Consider the following 14614-nt stretch of genomic DNA (forward strand, 5'->3'; position numbering starts at 1 on the left):
AACCTAATGCAGAAAGAGGTTTTGCTTAGAACTGGACATATTAGTGGCCAAGTTCAAAATTGCAACACTGTAACAAACCATATAGGTACCATATTTACTTTCTATGAAATACTGTTTCGACACCAGATATCTGGCAGACAGAGTAGGTGATACGAATTTGATCGGGAGATAAACATGTATAAACTTCATTATTTTAGATGCTATCACCAATAAAAGTGAATCAACAGAAATTACACAGGAGCCTATGTATGGTGCTTGTGTCCCAAGGTAGATGTAAAAATGGGTACATGTGCCTGCACTTTGAGAAGCATTATTTGAAAGTGTTACCATTAAGCCTTGCCACAATGTTAGATTTAATTTTTACATCACTGAATTTTATTGTATACCATTTATGGGGTGTGTTTATTATCTCTATTACCATTGTGCAGCAACTGAGAAATGACGCTATGGGGTGTGTTTTATGCACCTTCCTCTGTACTGAATTTGTGACAGTTTACTAAACTTCAGACCTTGATAAACTGGTGAAAGGCCTTTCAGTCTAGCATGACCACACAATTAAGTCTGAATACTATCGTGACTCAACGCTATTCTTTAATCTCGCTGAGAGCTACAGTGCAGAGCTAAAGCTGTCGTTACTAATTCTGTAATAGACATCAAGGGAAGAATAAACAGAAGAAAGCTTACTTCAAAGACCAGCGTCTCATTAGTCGGTCCTGCTGCATATAGACTCTCGGGATGGTTAAAAGAGCGTTGATAATCAAAAACTGTTCCAGCAAAAGAGAACTTTCCTGGCCAGTCAATTGTCCAGTCTCCTGTTAGGTAATACTTTTTGCTGAGGTTGCGCACTGCAAGGTAGCTGGTGGAGATCTGCATTTCCTGGAGCTGTATACTGCGTGCTCCTGCTGGAATAGTGACCACGGCATAGTAGTCTGAAATGAAAGAAGCAATGTTTTTGCAGTTCTCGTGCAGATAGCAGTGTCTTACCATTTTTGAGCCAATTTGAAATTTTTGGAGTTTACAAGATACTGAAGACAGCTGTTCCCATCCCCCAAAGTTACTCCATTTTCCAAGGAGAAGCCACTTCTGATTTTAAACCCCCTATGCAGCCTGTAATCAGAGTAACTCAGAGGTATTTCAATTCCTGGAATTTTTCTTTGTGATTAAAGACAAGAAAAAGCAAGTTCACCTTAGAAAAATGCAGAACAGACTAATGGTGGTTTCACTGTAATTGTTTTACCATGTTTTCTCTGTAGTTCCCTACAGTAGCTGGAAGGTACTACTTCCATCATGGACAAGGTTTTTGAGGTGAGATGCCCTGGGATGCAGAGGGCTTCCACAAAGCCCTGCGTACCACTGGGATCTCCCTGCTGTGAGCTATTGCACTCGGAGCACATACAAATCTCGCCCATTCTGCAGTCAGATGAGACACCGCTGACATCTCCAACAGGAACTGCACACAGCTCATTTCGTGAGTAGTCAGTTTAGATTATTTTTCTAGCACTGTATCTCTGTATTACTATATCCTAAATAATTTCCTGGCCTACATTACTGTAGTATTGACATGTCTTATAATCAATAATAAACAGATCCACAAAATACTCCCATGGGTAAAGAAATATTACCTGCTTTTTATGCCTGAGAAACTGAGGCATAGTGAGATTACTTCACAAGAAGCCTGTGACAGTCCACTAAAGAAAAGTCCACCTCCCAGTGACTGGATCATCCATTGAATCAACTGGACAGCTTCCAGTCAACTTAATTTGAAAACGGACATGGAAATTCTGTCATTTTTGGCATTATGCTGAGTATGGCTTTTTATATCTTCTACAGTCCCATTCCAGTCAGAGCTGTTGACAGCTATTTTTTCACTTGCCTGAATCCTAAAATCTCTTTTTAGAGGAAATTCACATGTAAAGGGAAAATGTGGCTTAAGAAACAAGAGGAATGCTTGTAAATTAACTAACCAAGACTTACGCTCATAGCTTTCTTGTTACCAAGAAACAGGAGAAATGTGAACTCTCCTCTCACTCTCCCTGTGATTTTCAGTTCACATCTGGACTTCTAGCCACTGCCCTAATGAGCAAGGAGTCATATATATTACATGGGGCTACAGCAGAGCAATGAGTTGATGATCATGTGGAACAGCTTTCCTTACCATTAGCTTTGTGCTGGATCAAGTATTGGCCTTTAAAGAACTTGCACGTTGAATTATCTCCTTTACAAACTCCACAGGCATCCAGTACAGCTTTGGAACCAAGTCCACGATCACACCCTACTTGCTGCAACCAAAAGGCACAAGTGAAAGACTTAGACACAAGGGAATTTGAACAAACAGCTGGATTTTCCATAAAGGAGTCAATTGCCCACTTAAAAAAAAAATAGACATGAGGATTGTAAGAAATTTAATTTTATCTTACTTCACATATTCCATCAATGCAAACGTCATATTTATTTGGAGAACACAGGGTTCCATCCTTCACTTTGCTGGACATTGCAAAGAAAAAGTCAAAGTCTTCAGCTGTGCAGTACAACTTACATCTATCTTCCTCTGGGGGAAAAGAAAAAAACAAAACCAAAAACAAGACAAGAAAGTATTAGCAGACCTGCAGCATAGTTTAGGGAAAAAAAAAAAAAAAAGGATCCTGCTATTGTTCCTTCCTGCATCCAAGACAACAAGCTACAAAGATTAATTGTGTGTGGTGACATATTAGGACTTCAAAATAGGCAGAAATATAGCCAAATACAGTAGCTTATACTATGCTGTTTTGGAAGAACGCGTGTGTTTGTCCACACATAGAATTAAGAATTCACCAGTGCGAAAACATGCACATTGCATTAGCTCTGCTGATGCAGCCCCAATTTCAGTTCTGCTGGTTCACACTGTCAAATTTCTTTTTTTTTATTAAGAGAAATGGGAGACTGTAATAATTTTATTTAATTTTTAGTTAAAATTTGAAAATGATATAAAATGGCACAAACGATCAGTTCGGCTGAAAGCTAGGATTGGGGCCAGGTTTTACCCTAACAAAAGCGCTTTTCCTCTAACTATCCCAGTCATTGTCAATCAAATTTCTTCATACCATCATACACAGATGGCATGTTATGGTTATAAAGCATAATTAATTCTACATAAACAAAAACAGTCATGCAGTTGTAAATATTGCAACAATTGCTGAAATACACAATTTTAATACAATTAGTAATTGCAAAAAATAAAACAGCGTAACAAAATTTTGAAGAAAGAATATGAAATGGGATTCAAAATAGTATCCTTTTATTCTTAAATAAGCAGCTGGATTTTCAGTAGTACTTTCTACAGAGGCAAGGCATCTGTAACAATTTTGAAAACCAGATCGTGTTTTCAGGACTATAAATGTAGATCTTGGGGGGACCTTGAAAAGCAGCTAAGAGAGTAAGGAGAGGCATTTTCAAGCTCGGCGTCACATGGAGACGTTTTGCTTTTGAAAATTATGCCCTTTGTCCCTAATTTTAAGCTCCTATTTCTTTTACTAAACGCAGCTCCTACCTTTAAAACCAATGTAGGCTACCTTAATTTCTGTTAAAGTTGTATTTTTCTCCCTATTATACAACATCCGTTGTTACACGCTGTGAAACTATATTTCTTCTGTCCTCAGTTCACAGTGGCTGTTGGGACACAGGTTTCTAAATACTCATGAAAATGTCTGCAAAGTCCTTTGAAAAAAATATAATCAGGCTATGAATGAAAGTTACATGTATGTGTATATATATAATTATACACTTACTATCATCAAAAGTTAATCTGTACAGGTCCTAAACAAAGCAGCTACAATGTGACATAAGGCAGCCACTTTTCTTCAAGCAGTAGCAATTTCAGCTACAAACTGCTTTCGAACTGCAGAAAACATCTGCTGTATCTGATAAAAATGAATATCGATTCAAAATATTTCTGAAATTAAGATGTGTAAAGTAAAAATAAACTTTGCTTGTACAAAAGACAAGAAATAGTTATTGAGACCTGAACTTTATAAAGATCTCTTAGTGAAAGATGACTTTAAAAAAATTATGCCAGTACATTGTTTGCTTTTCCAATTCTCATGGGACTATACCAGCAGAAAAGTCAAAAGGTTGATTTATTGTTACGTTTCGAAATCTGAGAACATTCCAAAGGAAGGAAGATTCTGGTAGTGTTATTGTGGGAGCTCACATTTCCCATGCTGAAAAATCCATGGAAATTGTTTTGTTTTTACACTAGCAGGTATGTAATATAAAATGAAAGAGAGGGGTAGCAACGGCCAGGGAGTCATGCTAAGGACAAAGATTTGAATTCACAACCCAAATCAATTCTGCATGTTCATGCAGGCAGTAGTGCACGGGAGACCGGATTCAACTATGCTAGAAAGCAAACACTTCTTAAATAAGCCAACTGAATTTCTGTTTGCTTACATCAAGGTGATATTTGCCCAAAGAATATGGATGAATTACATCTTATAGCCTGCTTCCTGCAATTGCCTCTGTCCATCAGAGCTGTGGTATAATTACCTTCCACTTTAGTATATGGCTTCCATTTGTAGTACCATCCCCGGAAGGGTTTGCTGTTGTATTCTGCACACTGCTGGGCTCGGAAGTCCAAGCTATTTGCTGGACATGGCTGATTATTACAAAGTTGATAAATACGACTGGAGCCTTGGCAGAATTTGCCGCCATACTGTGGCCTAAAAAAAAAAAGAAAAAAAATTTTGCAAAAGCTGCTTTTGTGTGATTGGCATGTTACATTTGTATTAACGGAGAAAAGGAGAGGATGTATTGTCTTAGGAGATCAGTATTTCTTATACGGGCCATTGATTTTCATGGTTCCTAAAACCAAGCAAAGCAATTGCTGTGATTTATCTACTTGGATCACTGCAAACTCAGCAAAGATGCAACCATCTAGAGGTGAGTCATGTTTTCACTAATTTAAATTTATAGGGCTATTTTGTATTGGCTGGTTTCAATCTTGTTACATAGCTATTTTGACTCTGCTGTAACCCAGGAATGAACATGTGCAAAGAATTACCTATCACAATAAGAGTTAATAAAGGATAACATAATACTGATCAAACATAAACAGAATGAATAATTACATGTGGTTGTTCATTTGTTTTGTAAATTGTTTTGAAAAAATGTGCTTTTAAACAGCTAAAGGGGATGAGGACCATGCATAGTTGTCCTGCTTCAGGAGAATGCTGGAAAATCATGGATAACTTTAAACATGTCACATCCACTTCAGCAAACCTTACCTGGGCATTTCCCATAATTTTGGACGGAATGAATAGAGCCTATTCTATTACTTTGCTAGTATCTTACGTTCCCAGAGTAATACTTTCTAACTATTTGGTCTATGCAGATGATTGTAAAACAATGTAAAATGTAAGACTTGCTCTTTTTAAAGTGACTGAGAGGTCTCACGAGCTGCTGAGAAATGTGTTCACTCGCTTTTGTATTCCTTATGGATCTGCACAGGAATTCACTGATGTTATTTTTGCAGTTTCACAATGCTCAGATACACATCTGCAAGTACTGAGCCAAGCCTTCAAAACACCAAATTCTAAGAACTGCTTGTTGTATTATACCATTTCTTGCATCAAGTGAAAGGAAATGTAACAATGCTGCACTTGCATACATTCATATAATGATTTTTAAAAAATAGGGAACGTACATACTGGGAAGACAAGCCATGAACAGCTTGCCCCTATAACACACACATTAAGGAAAAAAATCAGAATAATATAAAAGATATAGAAGAATAATAATATATTAACTAGCAATAATAATAAGATAGTCGCAACAAGTATAATTGGAGTTGTTTGTTTAAATCCCTAAGCACTATGTTGTAACTCTTCCCCATAGCAAGTATCCCATGCAGCTCCTCTTTACGTGCATCTGACTGGAATAATACGGAGACAGCTTGGTGCAACATGGATGAGAAAGTCCAGGTGCTTTTCCTGTTTGCTTTATTATAAATTTTAACCCTTGTATGTCTAACCCTCTAACCAAGCTGGGGCTTGGTTTTTGTGTTTTGAATCAGCTTTGAGTGTACACAATATCTGGCCTTTCCAGAATTCTGGGCTACAAAACAGTCTTTCAGAGGAAGAGGTGGAAACCCACCTGCTGCTCTACTTTAAACTGGGATAAAACACCTGAAAAATGTGTTGTGGAAAGGGAATATGATTTCCTGTGACATTTCTTGAGGTCTCCTGCTAGCTACATTGACACTGGGTGTAACCGCGAAGGTCTTAAAGTCACATTTTCTGTCCTAGTTGGGGGCAATTCAGTCTGTGAAGGGCAGGGAGGGTATGTAACATCAGTGAAGTCAGGGAGTATTTGTGTTGATTTTGTGCATTGGTGAGAGTTTGCTTTAAGGCAGCCAAACCGTTGGGTCCTTACTCAATTCTCTGCAGACTTTCTTTACAGCTTCAGCACATGTATGATTTTTGACCTCCTTCAGCCCCAGAGAACAAATCTGCTTTAGTGTAAGGAAAAGAAGCAACCTCCTTCCAAGTAAATGCCACCAAACAAGCCATATAATAGAATTATTTATGGGTAGATCGTGATTTCTAGCCACAGTCTTGCATTTGAGGATGGTATAAAATTCCACCAAACTAAGGGAGCACTGAAGGAGGCACTCTGCTTCCCAGCTCTGTTACAGCATTTTAATATTACAGTACACTCCCATTACTGAAACTGTTGGCCAGAGAATTACGGAAACTTCTCCTCCTTTGTTTTTTACCAACAAGATGTCAGTAAGAGTTAAGTAATACACAGGAAACTATATGTACAAAACCAAATTTATGAAAAAAGACTATTACCTACACTGAAAAAATCACACTTTTATTGGTGACGTTTATACCACCAGTAGGTTTTGGGTTGAGTGCCTGCAGAAGCTCTGTTAGTACAACTGCACTTACAATGGAATGCTTTGCTCAGAGAGTCTCCCAATATTTGTGTAGTTTACACTCTTCCTAATATAGATAGAACCTACATTTTTCCTCCGTCTGTGCACCCCCCCAGCGCTGGCATGTATAGGCAAAGATACCTGCAGGAATAGGTGCTGTTAGAGCTGAGGCCTTGCTGAGGATAATTGGAGAAGGGCGACAGTTGGTAAGAAAGGCCAACAAAAAAACATCTAGAGAATAATTTGTAAAAGGAGTGTAAAAGTGCAAAGATGTAAATACTCCACTTCATGTGAGACTCCAATATTAAAATGCTGCAAAAGTAGCTTAGATTAATTCTGCAGTACCCTTTTAAGAATAGACTTCATGAACTAGAATGGACTATATGAAAAGTAAAATGGATATTCACCGCAAGGCAACACAGAGAGTGAGAAATCCTGGAATTAATCTGATCAAGGAAAGTATTTTATGCATTACAAAGGGAATTAGACTCTGAAATTCTGGATCCCTAGTTTTTCATGTTTTCTAATCATTTACATTCAAGTGAGAACATCTCTACACATATTATGACCATATTGTGATAGTGTCACAAAGCTAGACTATTTTATTCTGTATGAATTTGAAAGGTCTACAAGGTCTTTCACAGTCTTCATTTTTAATTAGTATTTTAAATGGCATCATTACTGTGCATCAGTTTACAGCTGCATTGTCCGTAATCACTGTTATAGATATTGTACACAAAAAATTAAAAAGGCGTGTTCAAGCAATTTTGATTTAGTCTTTTGATTGCATACATGCCTAAAACTCCATTCTGCTCTGCATGAACAATGCACTGTTGTGCAGTGGGTAGGATGCAGTCCCACAGATACGATTTAGGAATTAATTTAAATCTCTCGGGCACTCTTCAGGTTCTTTCCCAGCTAAACTATTAAATTAAGTAATCTATTTCGATCTTGGAAAAGTACCTCAATTGTAAATGTTGTCATGTATGAAAACCAGATCCATGAAATTACACTGTGACAATTTACAGAAACATAATGATTTTAGCAAATCTGCATAGTTCTGTGTTCTACAGATGACCTCCATAGGTGTTTGCTAGTATGAATTGGTACATAACTCCATGGTAATTCAGAAGCCATAGCTAGAGCTGTTTGGGTGTGGCCACAAGGTCTGTCTTAAAATTGTCAAGAGAGGGGGAATTGAATTGGTTGGATATTATTTGCAAGAGGAGAATTTCACATACAAACAGAGGTAACAAGATTTTCATAAGCAGCAGCCTGAATTTGTGTTCCTCACCTGTTTTTAAGCTTCTAGTAAGATGCGTCACTCTTAAAATCACTGGAAACGTAGGAGTCTCCCTTGATGTTTTGAAAAATAGACTACTTATTTAAAAACCTCATTTTAGATTCCAGTCAGTTCTTCAGAGATCCACACCCTGTGTCCTAATCTCTTACAGAAATACATTTTATTCTTTGTCATTCTTAAAATTTTGCTATACAAAATCATCTGTCAAGCTTTTGAACAAAATAAACATTAGCTCCTACACAAATCTTGATTAGGAAAAGTGAAATGAATATATTGCATATGAAATAATATACGTATATATACTGAACTCTATTAACATCTGAAATATATTTCAGGAGCTGAAAAAGAAAGGAATCATTATTCTTTGTTTATGTGTAGTTACAGAGGTGAATAATGAACAGTGACTAGGTTATAAATCGTTCCATGTGGTGTAAGACTAAAAATGGATAGTATCATTTTTCTAATGATTCCACATTTATACGAAAGTGCTGCGATGGGAAACACAGGTACCTGGATATTCGTACACCGTTGTGTGGATGGCTTATTTATAGTCCTGTCATTTCACCACTCTAACTCTGAGAGCGTTTTATAGTATCTTCTCTTTGCTTTAACTGAACTGTCACTAATATAATAAAATTAAATTTAGTATAAACATGATCTAGTTCTAGTGGCAAGTCTTACTTGGTTTCACCAAGTCTTGCATCAAGTCTTACTTTAATTAGAACAGACAGATCATTCTGAAAGCAAGTTTTAAATACATAGTGCTACAGTAACACCCGCCATGTTAAAGAGATGCTGTTTGAAGACCACTGGAAATCATTATCAGCTCTAACAGTGCACCAAACCGAAACATTTCAACTACTGGAGATTCTTCTGTCACACAGGGAGAGCAAGGGAAGGCTGATGACTAAATGCAAAGAACAATCTGCATACATGCAAATTTACTAGGCAAAACAGGGATCAGAGTAGGAAGACTAAAATATATGTATGATGTGGAATTGAGACCCTGCATTCTCTAGCTAAATAGTTTAATAAACGATCCAAGTAATTTTATTTATCAAAATACACAGGGAAACAACAGAAAAGGCTGAGAAAAAGCTCTGCTATGGATCTGCAAAAATTGGCTTGACTGCGTGAGGGTAATAAAGACTATTTTAACTAACTCACATTTTCCTATAACGTAGTATATGAAGCGTGGATATTATTACTGCAGCACTGTATAGTAGGTGTGAGGCTTCTTTACAGCCTCATATAAACTGTGTCATATTTTCTCTGTTTTTTATTACTGCAGTTTAAATGCTGTTTTTATTGTCTGCAATGAAGAATACATGTGTTTATGCCTGCTGAAGTTGTGTATGAAATAAAACAGTGAAATCCTTTTTTCTTGTAAGTTAAAGTGAATTGAGTACTTGGGAAAGATGCTGATCAGATAACATTTTACCTCTACCTTGAAATAGTATTGTAAGGAACAGTAGTATTTACAGTGATAAGACATTCACTAGAGGAAAATACCAGAAATGCTTCATGAGTTAGCATACAATCCTAGGGTTGAGCAACTTTATTCTGATCTGTGAAATGTGAATAATGCAAAGAATATGACAGACATACAAAGACATCTGTCTACAACCATTTTGATATTGACTTTAAACATTTTTGGTTTATTATCCTGGATAATATGATCTCATCGGAAGTCTTAATAGCTTTTAAGACCCTTTTCCCTTGCTCTTGGATTATCAGGGGTGAATATGTCTGTGTGGTGTTTCGTTACTTCTGCAGGTATTTGATAAACCGCAGTGAAACGAAATAAATTGATAAAGTTGGGCTGTGTAGATGTTCTCGTACTCTAGCAGTCTTCAGACAGCCACTACTTTCTAGTATCAGGACATATTTCTGTCTTTCAGCTACTGACTGGTCATATTGGACATGAAAGAAAGATCTCAGAAACATTTTCGTAAGTACTATTTCCCTACAGAAATGGACTCATTTTTTTGGTTCTAATAACATAAATAGTTAGTATAAAATTAATACCTTTTCACATCTATGTCTTACTTTGGATTATTGCAGTGTCTTTCTTGATATGTGACCCCACCTCCACAAGTGCGAGTACACTCTGACCACTCGGACCAGGCAGACCATTGGCCATTTACAGGCTTGGGTCCATGATCACCGTATTTGACACACTGACCTCTTCGACACCACTGCCAAAAGAATGCCAAAAAATATCCCATCAGAGTTAGCGGTACCTAGTAGATGCAAAAAAGAAAAAATCCACATTTAAAAGCTCCAGTGCTTAACCCTAATAAACATGAGGTTACCCACTGAACTCACGGAGATAGTTCACAGAAGGACAATGACTCTGAAGTAGGACATTGATCCACACAATGGTATAGATAATTATGTCCTAAAATTTGTCCAAGTTCTGAGTTGAAGATCTCTGGGGTACAAATTTTCAAAACTGTTCTTTGGAGAGTATCTTTTTGGCTTACTCTTCCCAAAATATCCATGTTAATTTATGGTCCTGTGCTGTCAGAATCTCAAAACTTCTAATGTAATTCAAAAATAGCCTGCTAAAATTCTGCTAAAATTTCTCTCTTTTATCATTCAATTATGAAATGCTGCACAAAGAGAAAAAGCGAAATAGAACATTTGTCAGTAACTTGAAAATCAAAACAATATTATACTGTAAGAAACATTACAGCAAAAGAAAATATTTTGGGTAACTATAGATGAGTGTGAATTAGAAGGTTCACCTAAAACAAATAACCATGCTCTTTCCGTAGTGATCACTGATGATAACATGCATGGTGGCCTGAGTCTGTCTAGCAAATATTACGCCTTAAGGGATGTTTAGATGAGCGGAATTTGAGGCCTTGATCTACTTCTGTTATAGTTAATGGATTTTCTTAGTGATTTAGATTTGCCAGATATATGTTATTCTATAGCTCGTTGGGAGAGACATCACTCCCTCCCATCAGACAGGTGCCGCTGTGAGGACCAGTCCTGACTATGTATCACAATGCAGTCTTTTACAGAGCAATCCGGAAGTCCATGATAGCAAACCTGGAGGGATGTGGATAAAACTGGTTTTGACAGGAGCTGGTATTTGACCCAGTATAGTCTAAAAACAAGTTAGAATGGCATTGTCCTATTTATAAGACAACTTACCATACTTATCCCACAAGCTGTTCCTTCTGCTGCTGGCATGAACTTTGTCTCACACCTATGACCCACTTTGTGACACCAGAGAGATTTGCATATATCCTGAAAAGAAAAAAGTACTCACTATAGTACTCATAATTGCCATTATTGCCTGGTGTTTAGAAAGAGTAACAAATGATACATGCCTTTGCTACCTTAAAAGCCATATAAATAAAAACTTTTCTGAATTTAGAAAACCCAGGTTTTAAGATTCATAGCACAGCCATATCCTGTATGGCTGGTTGTTTATGCACCATTTCCCTATATATTTTTAAAAAACATTTTGAGTGTGAGACTATAATAGAACAAAAACTGTGTTAAAAAGTTCAAGACTAAAATTTCATTGAGTTTACAGTGACTATAATAATGTGAAGAGACTAAGTTGTCTAAAACACAGGAGATATCTGGAAACAGTCTCTTCACAGTGCTGTTCACTCTCTCTTCTTTGTTTCTTAGCTGTAGAAGAAACACAGCTGCCGTAACCTGATCAATGTGGTCAGTATAAAATACATCAAAATACTCCAGGATAATAAGAGGAGTAAAAGAAATGACAATACTTCTTTTCAGAATGAGCACTCCAGATTATTTAATAAACTGTCTTCCCTGAAGAGATCGGCAAGGAGCGTAGTAGTCACTAAAATAATGGGTTAACCTAAATTAATCCTCCATCACAAAGTCAAGAGTCTAAGTTACGTTTTTATTGTTCTAAAATAACCCTATAGATCTTTTCCAGACTTTGCTGTCAATGCATGAGTAAAACTAAACACAAGAAACTTTGGCCTTCTTACCCCACACCCCATGCAAGTTTTGATCAAAACTCTACTGGCTGCTAATTTCCCTTAGCACAGTAGGCAAGGGCTCATGGGTCTTACGCATTCAACTGCACTCCTTATGACTCCTGGAAAGAGCACATTTCTTTCTGAAACTCCCCTGGGATTTTGATATTTCTCAAAACAGGCCAGTACCTTCAAAGCAAATTGCCAAGCAAGATAAGGTAAAGAAATAGCCCAGGCCTCTGAAGAACACCGTATTACTTGTACTTATTTAGTGTACTGCAGTTCTTTAATGTAATTTTAAGTTTTCAAAAGTATATCAATCGGTACCTTTACAAAGCTGAGGTTGCACAGTTTTGCTTTCATTCCAAATTGCCATTTGCACTGGGTATCAGCATCATAGATCTGCCCTGGCAGTTTGTCAGGGTATTTATACTGTCCTGTTTGCTTAGGTTCATCAATCAGGCAGGCAGCTTGAGCTGTACTATAATGAGAATGTATATTAATCATGACTATGATCTTTATATCAAAATATTTTAATTTGCTACAGACCAGCAAAAACACATAGTATGGTATACAGTACCTTTAACTAGCTTTAGAGGTATGCACTGAAATGAGAGTATCTGCCTGCAGGAGGCAAAAGATCTTGACATCTTGTTGGTAGCCTGACCTGCCAAGTTTTAAGGAAGCAGGGATTTCTAGGCTTTAGGACTGTTGTGACAACAAGAAAGAATGATGTCAAATTCTTTTCCTCCCACTATTCCTGTGTAACCAAGAGCAAGGTGGTCTAGTCTGCTTCTTTTTTCCCTTAAATGGATCCCCAAAATCAGGAATCAACAGGCATACCGCCTCATTTCAGCATTCGCTTTGTGTGGACTGGCAACCAGAAGGCTCCTCTGGGTTGGCTGTGTCCAGCTTCAGACCCAAGGTACCCTACAGTCTACTTTTTTCCTTTTTTATATGTTTCAGAACCCATGTATACAGAAGGTCGCTCTACACTGGATTTATCATCCAAATGTAAGTCTCTTGGACCACATTGCGTGCTGGAGGGCCTATGTCACCTTCGAGTTTGCATTTTGCTTGAGTACTCAGACTGTGTTGCATCACTGCAGCAGGAAAAATGTCACCACAATTCTGTCACCTCTCCTGGACACTACTCTAAAGATACTAACTTGGAATTCAAGGATCAGATACACAGAACTATCTAGGTACTTGACTCTCACTCTAAAGAATTACCATGTAAAATGGCTGTTTTGGATCTGGGTTCTTAGTACTGCTTACACATGTTTTTAGTAATGATGTGTATCCTACCCATGTATGACAAAAAAAAAATAAAAGGAAAGTTGTACAGCATTGCAATTCTGATGACATTAAACACAGACAAAAAAAAACCCATTTCATTTAAATGCATCACTGAGTAATGCCAACATGCTGGACATCTTTCTCTTTTTCCTTTTTTTTCCCCCCAGAAACAGTATATGACAAATGTAAAATGTCCTTACTCGTGACAAGAGCTAGATTAAGAGAGAAAATCCAGTGAGAAAGGCCACCAATGTTAATTTACATTTTGTAATGACTTTGGTACCACTGTGTCTGCCCTCTTTTGTGTTCACTTCCTACTAATTCTCTAATAAACTTGGCTGCTGACAGGAATGTCTGGGAAAGAATGATATGCCAGTCATTACTGCAGGATATTCATGGAGGGTGAAATTCCTTCTTTTGAAATGAGGCAGGGTAAAACCACTTCTGTGCCATACCACCTATACGCTTCATAAGTCCAAGTGTGTGGGCTCAAATAGTACATGGGTTTGAGTTCATTTTAAAAGAGGTGAATTTCACACATAAGTGATTTTTATGTCTGTTCAAGAGTTCAAGTCCAGTTACTAAAGATACATTCCCTGGCACCGGCCCAGATTTACATCTGACCTACCTGAGAAATTTGTTGAGATACTGCCTGCTGCATACTGACCAAGAAAACACTCCATTGTTTCCTGTGAGTGTGGGAGACATAATATTACCCTCAGCTTTTCTACAAGGATTTCCTTCTCCATCATGAATCATACCAAAGCTGAAAAGAGAACCAGGTGTGAGAGTGAAAATCTAGGTTAATCAGAAGCAAAAGACAATTTGGGGCAGAAGAAACACTTTCTGGGTAACAGCTCTATGCTTGAAGTCCACAGGGGATGTGGAATTCATCCCTTTCATTCCAAAGGGATGAAAACATATGCACCGTACAAATGACTATTAGTATGAAACAAGCTCCAAATAACAGCATTCAAATTTTATTGTCATCATACCCTTGTGTGATGAGAAGAAGATAGTCAAGTTTCAAGGAAGACCCACACTGGTGATGCACAGGAGCTCGGCAATGTGAGATAATGGCAAGACACTGGCACATAAGTACCAGAGCTGCAGTCTGTGTCAGAA

The 14614-nt window shown here is 37.5% G+C and overlaps 1 protein-coding gene across 3 annotated transcripts in view; it reads right to left on the reverse strand.

Annotated features, from left to right (window-relative positions):
• ADAMTS18 (ADAM metallopeptidase with thrombospondin type 1 motif 18) overlaps positions 1-14614 on the reverse strand; it is a 79291-nt gene that overhangs the window by 26741 nt on the left and 37936 nt on the right. For all 3 annotated transcript variants that reach the window (XM_054200867.1, XM_054200868.1, XM_054200869.1), the window contains 8 exons: positions 14118-14255; positions 12518-12671; positions 11382-11477; positions 10266-10414; positions 4522-4694; positions 2418-2548; positions 2156-2279; positions 685-929 (listed from right to left, as the gene is read on the reverse strand). In XM_054200867.1, the coding sequence (XP_054056842.1) occupies positions 685-929; positions 2156-2279; positions 2418-2548; positions 4522-4694; positions 10266-10414; positions 11382-11477; positions 12518-12671; positions 14118-14255 (1210 nt within the window). The remainder of the gene's footprint in view (positions 1-684; positions 930-2155; positions 2280-2417; positions 2549-4521; positions 4695-10265; positions 10415-11381; positions 11478-12517; positions 12672-14117; positions 14256-14614) is intronic.

This window comes from Rissa tridactyla, chromosome 4 (assembly GCF_028500815.1).
Source record: "Rissa tridactyla isolate bRisTri1 chromosome 4, bRisTri1.patW.cur.20221130, whole genome shotgun sequence".
Taxonomy (NCBI): Eukaryota; Metazoa; Chordata; class Aves; order Charadriiformes; family Laridae; genus Rissa; species Rissa tridactyla.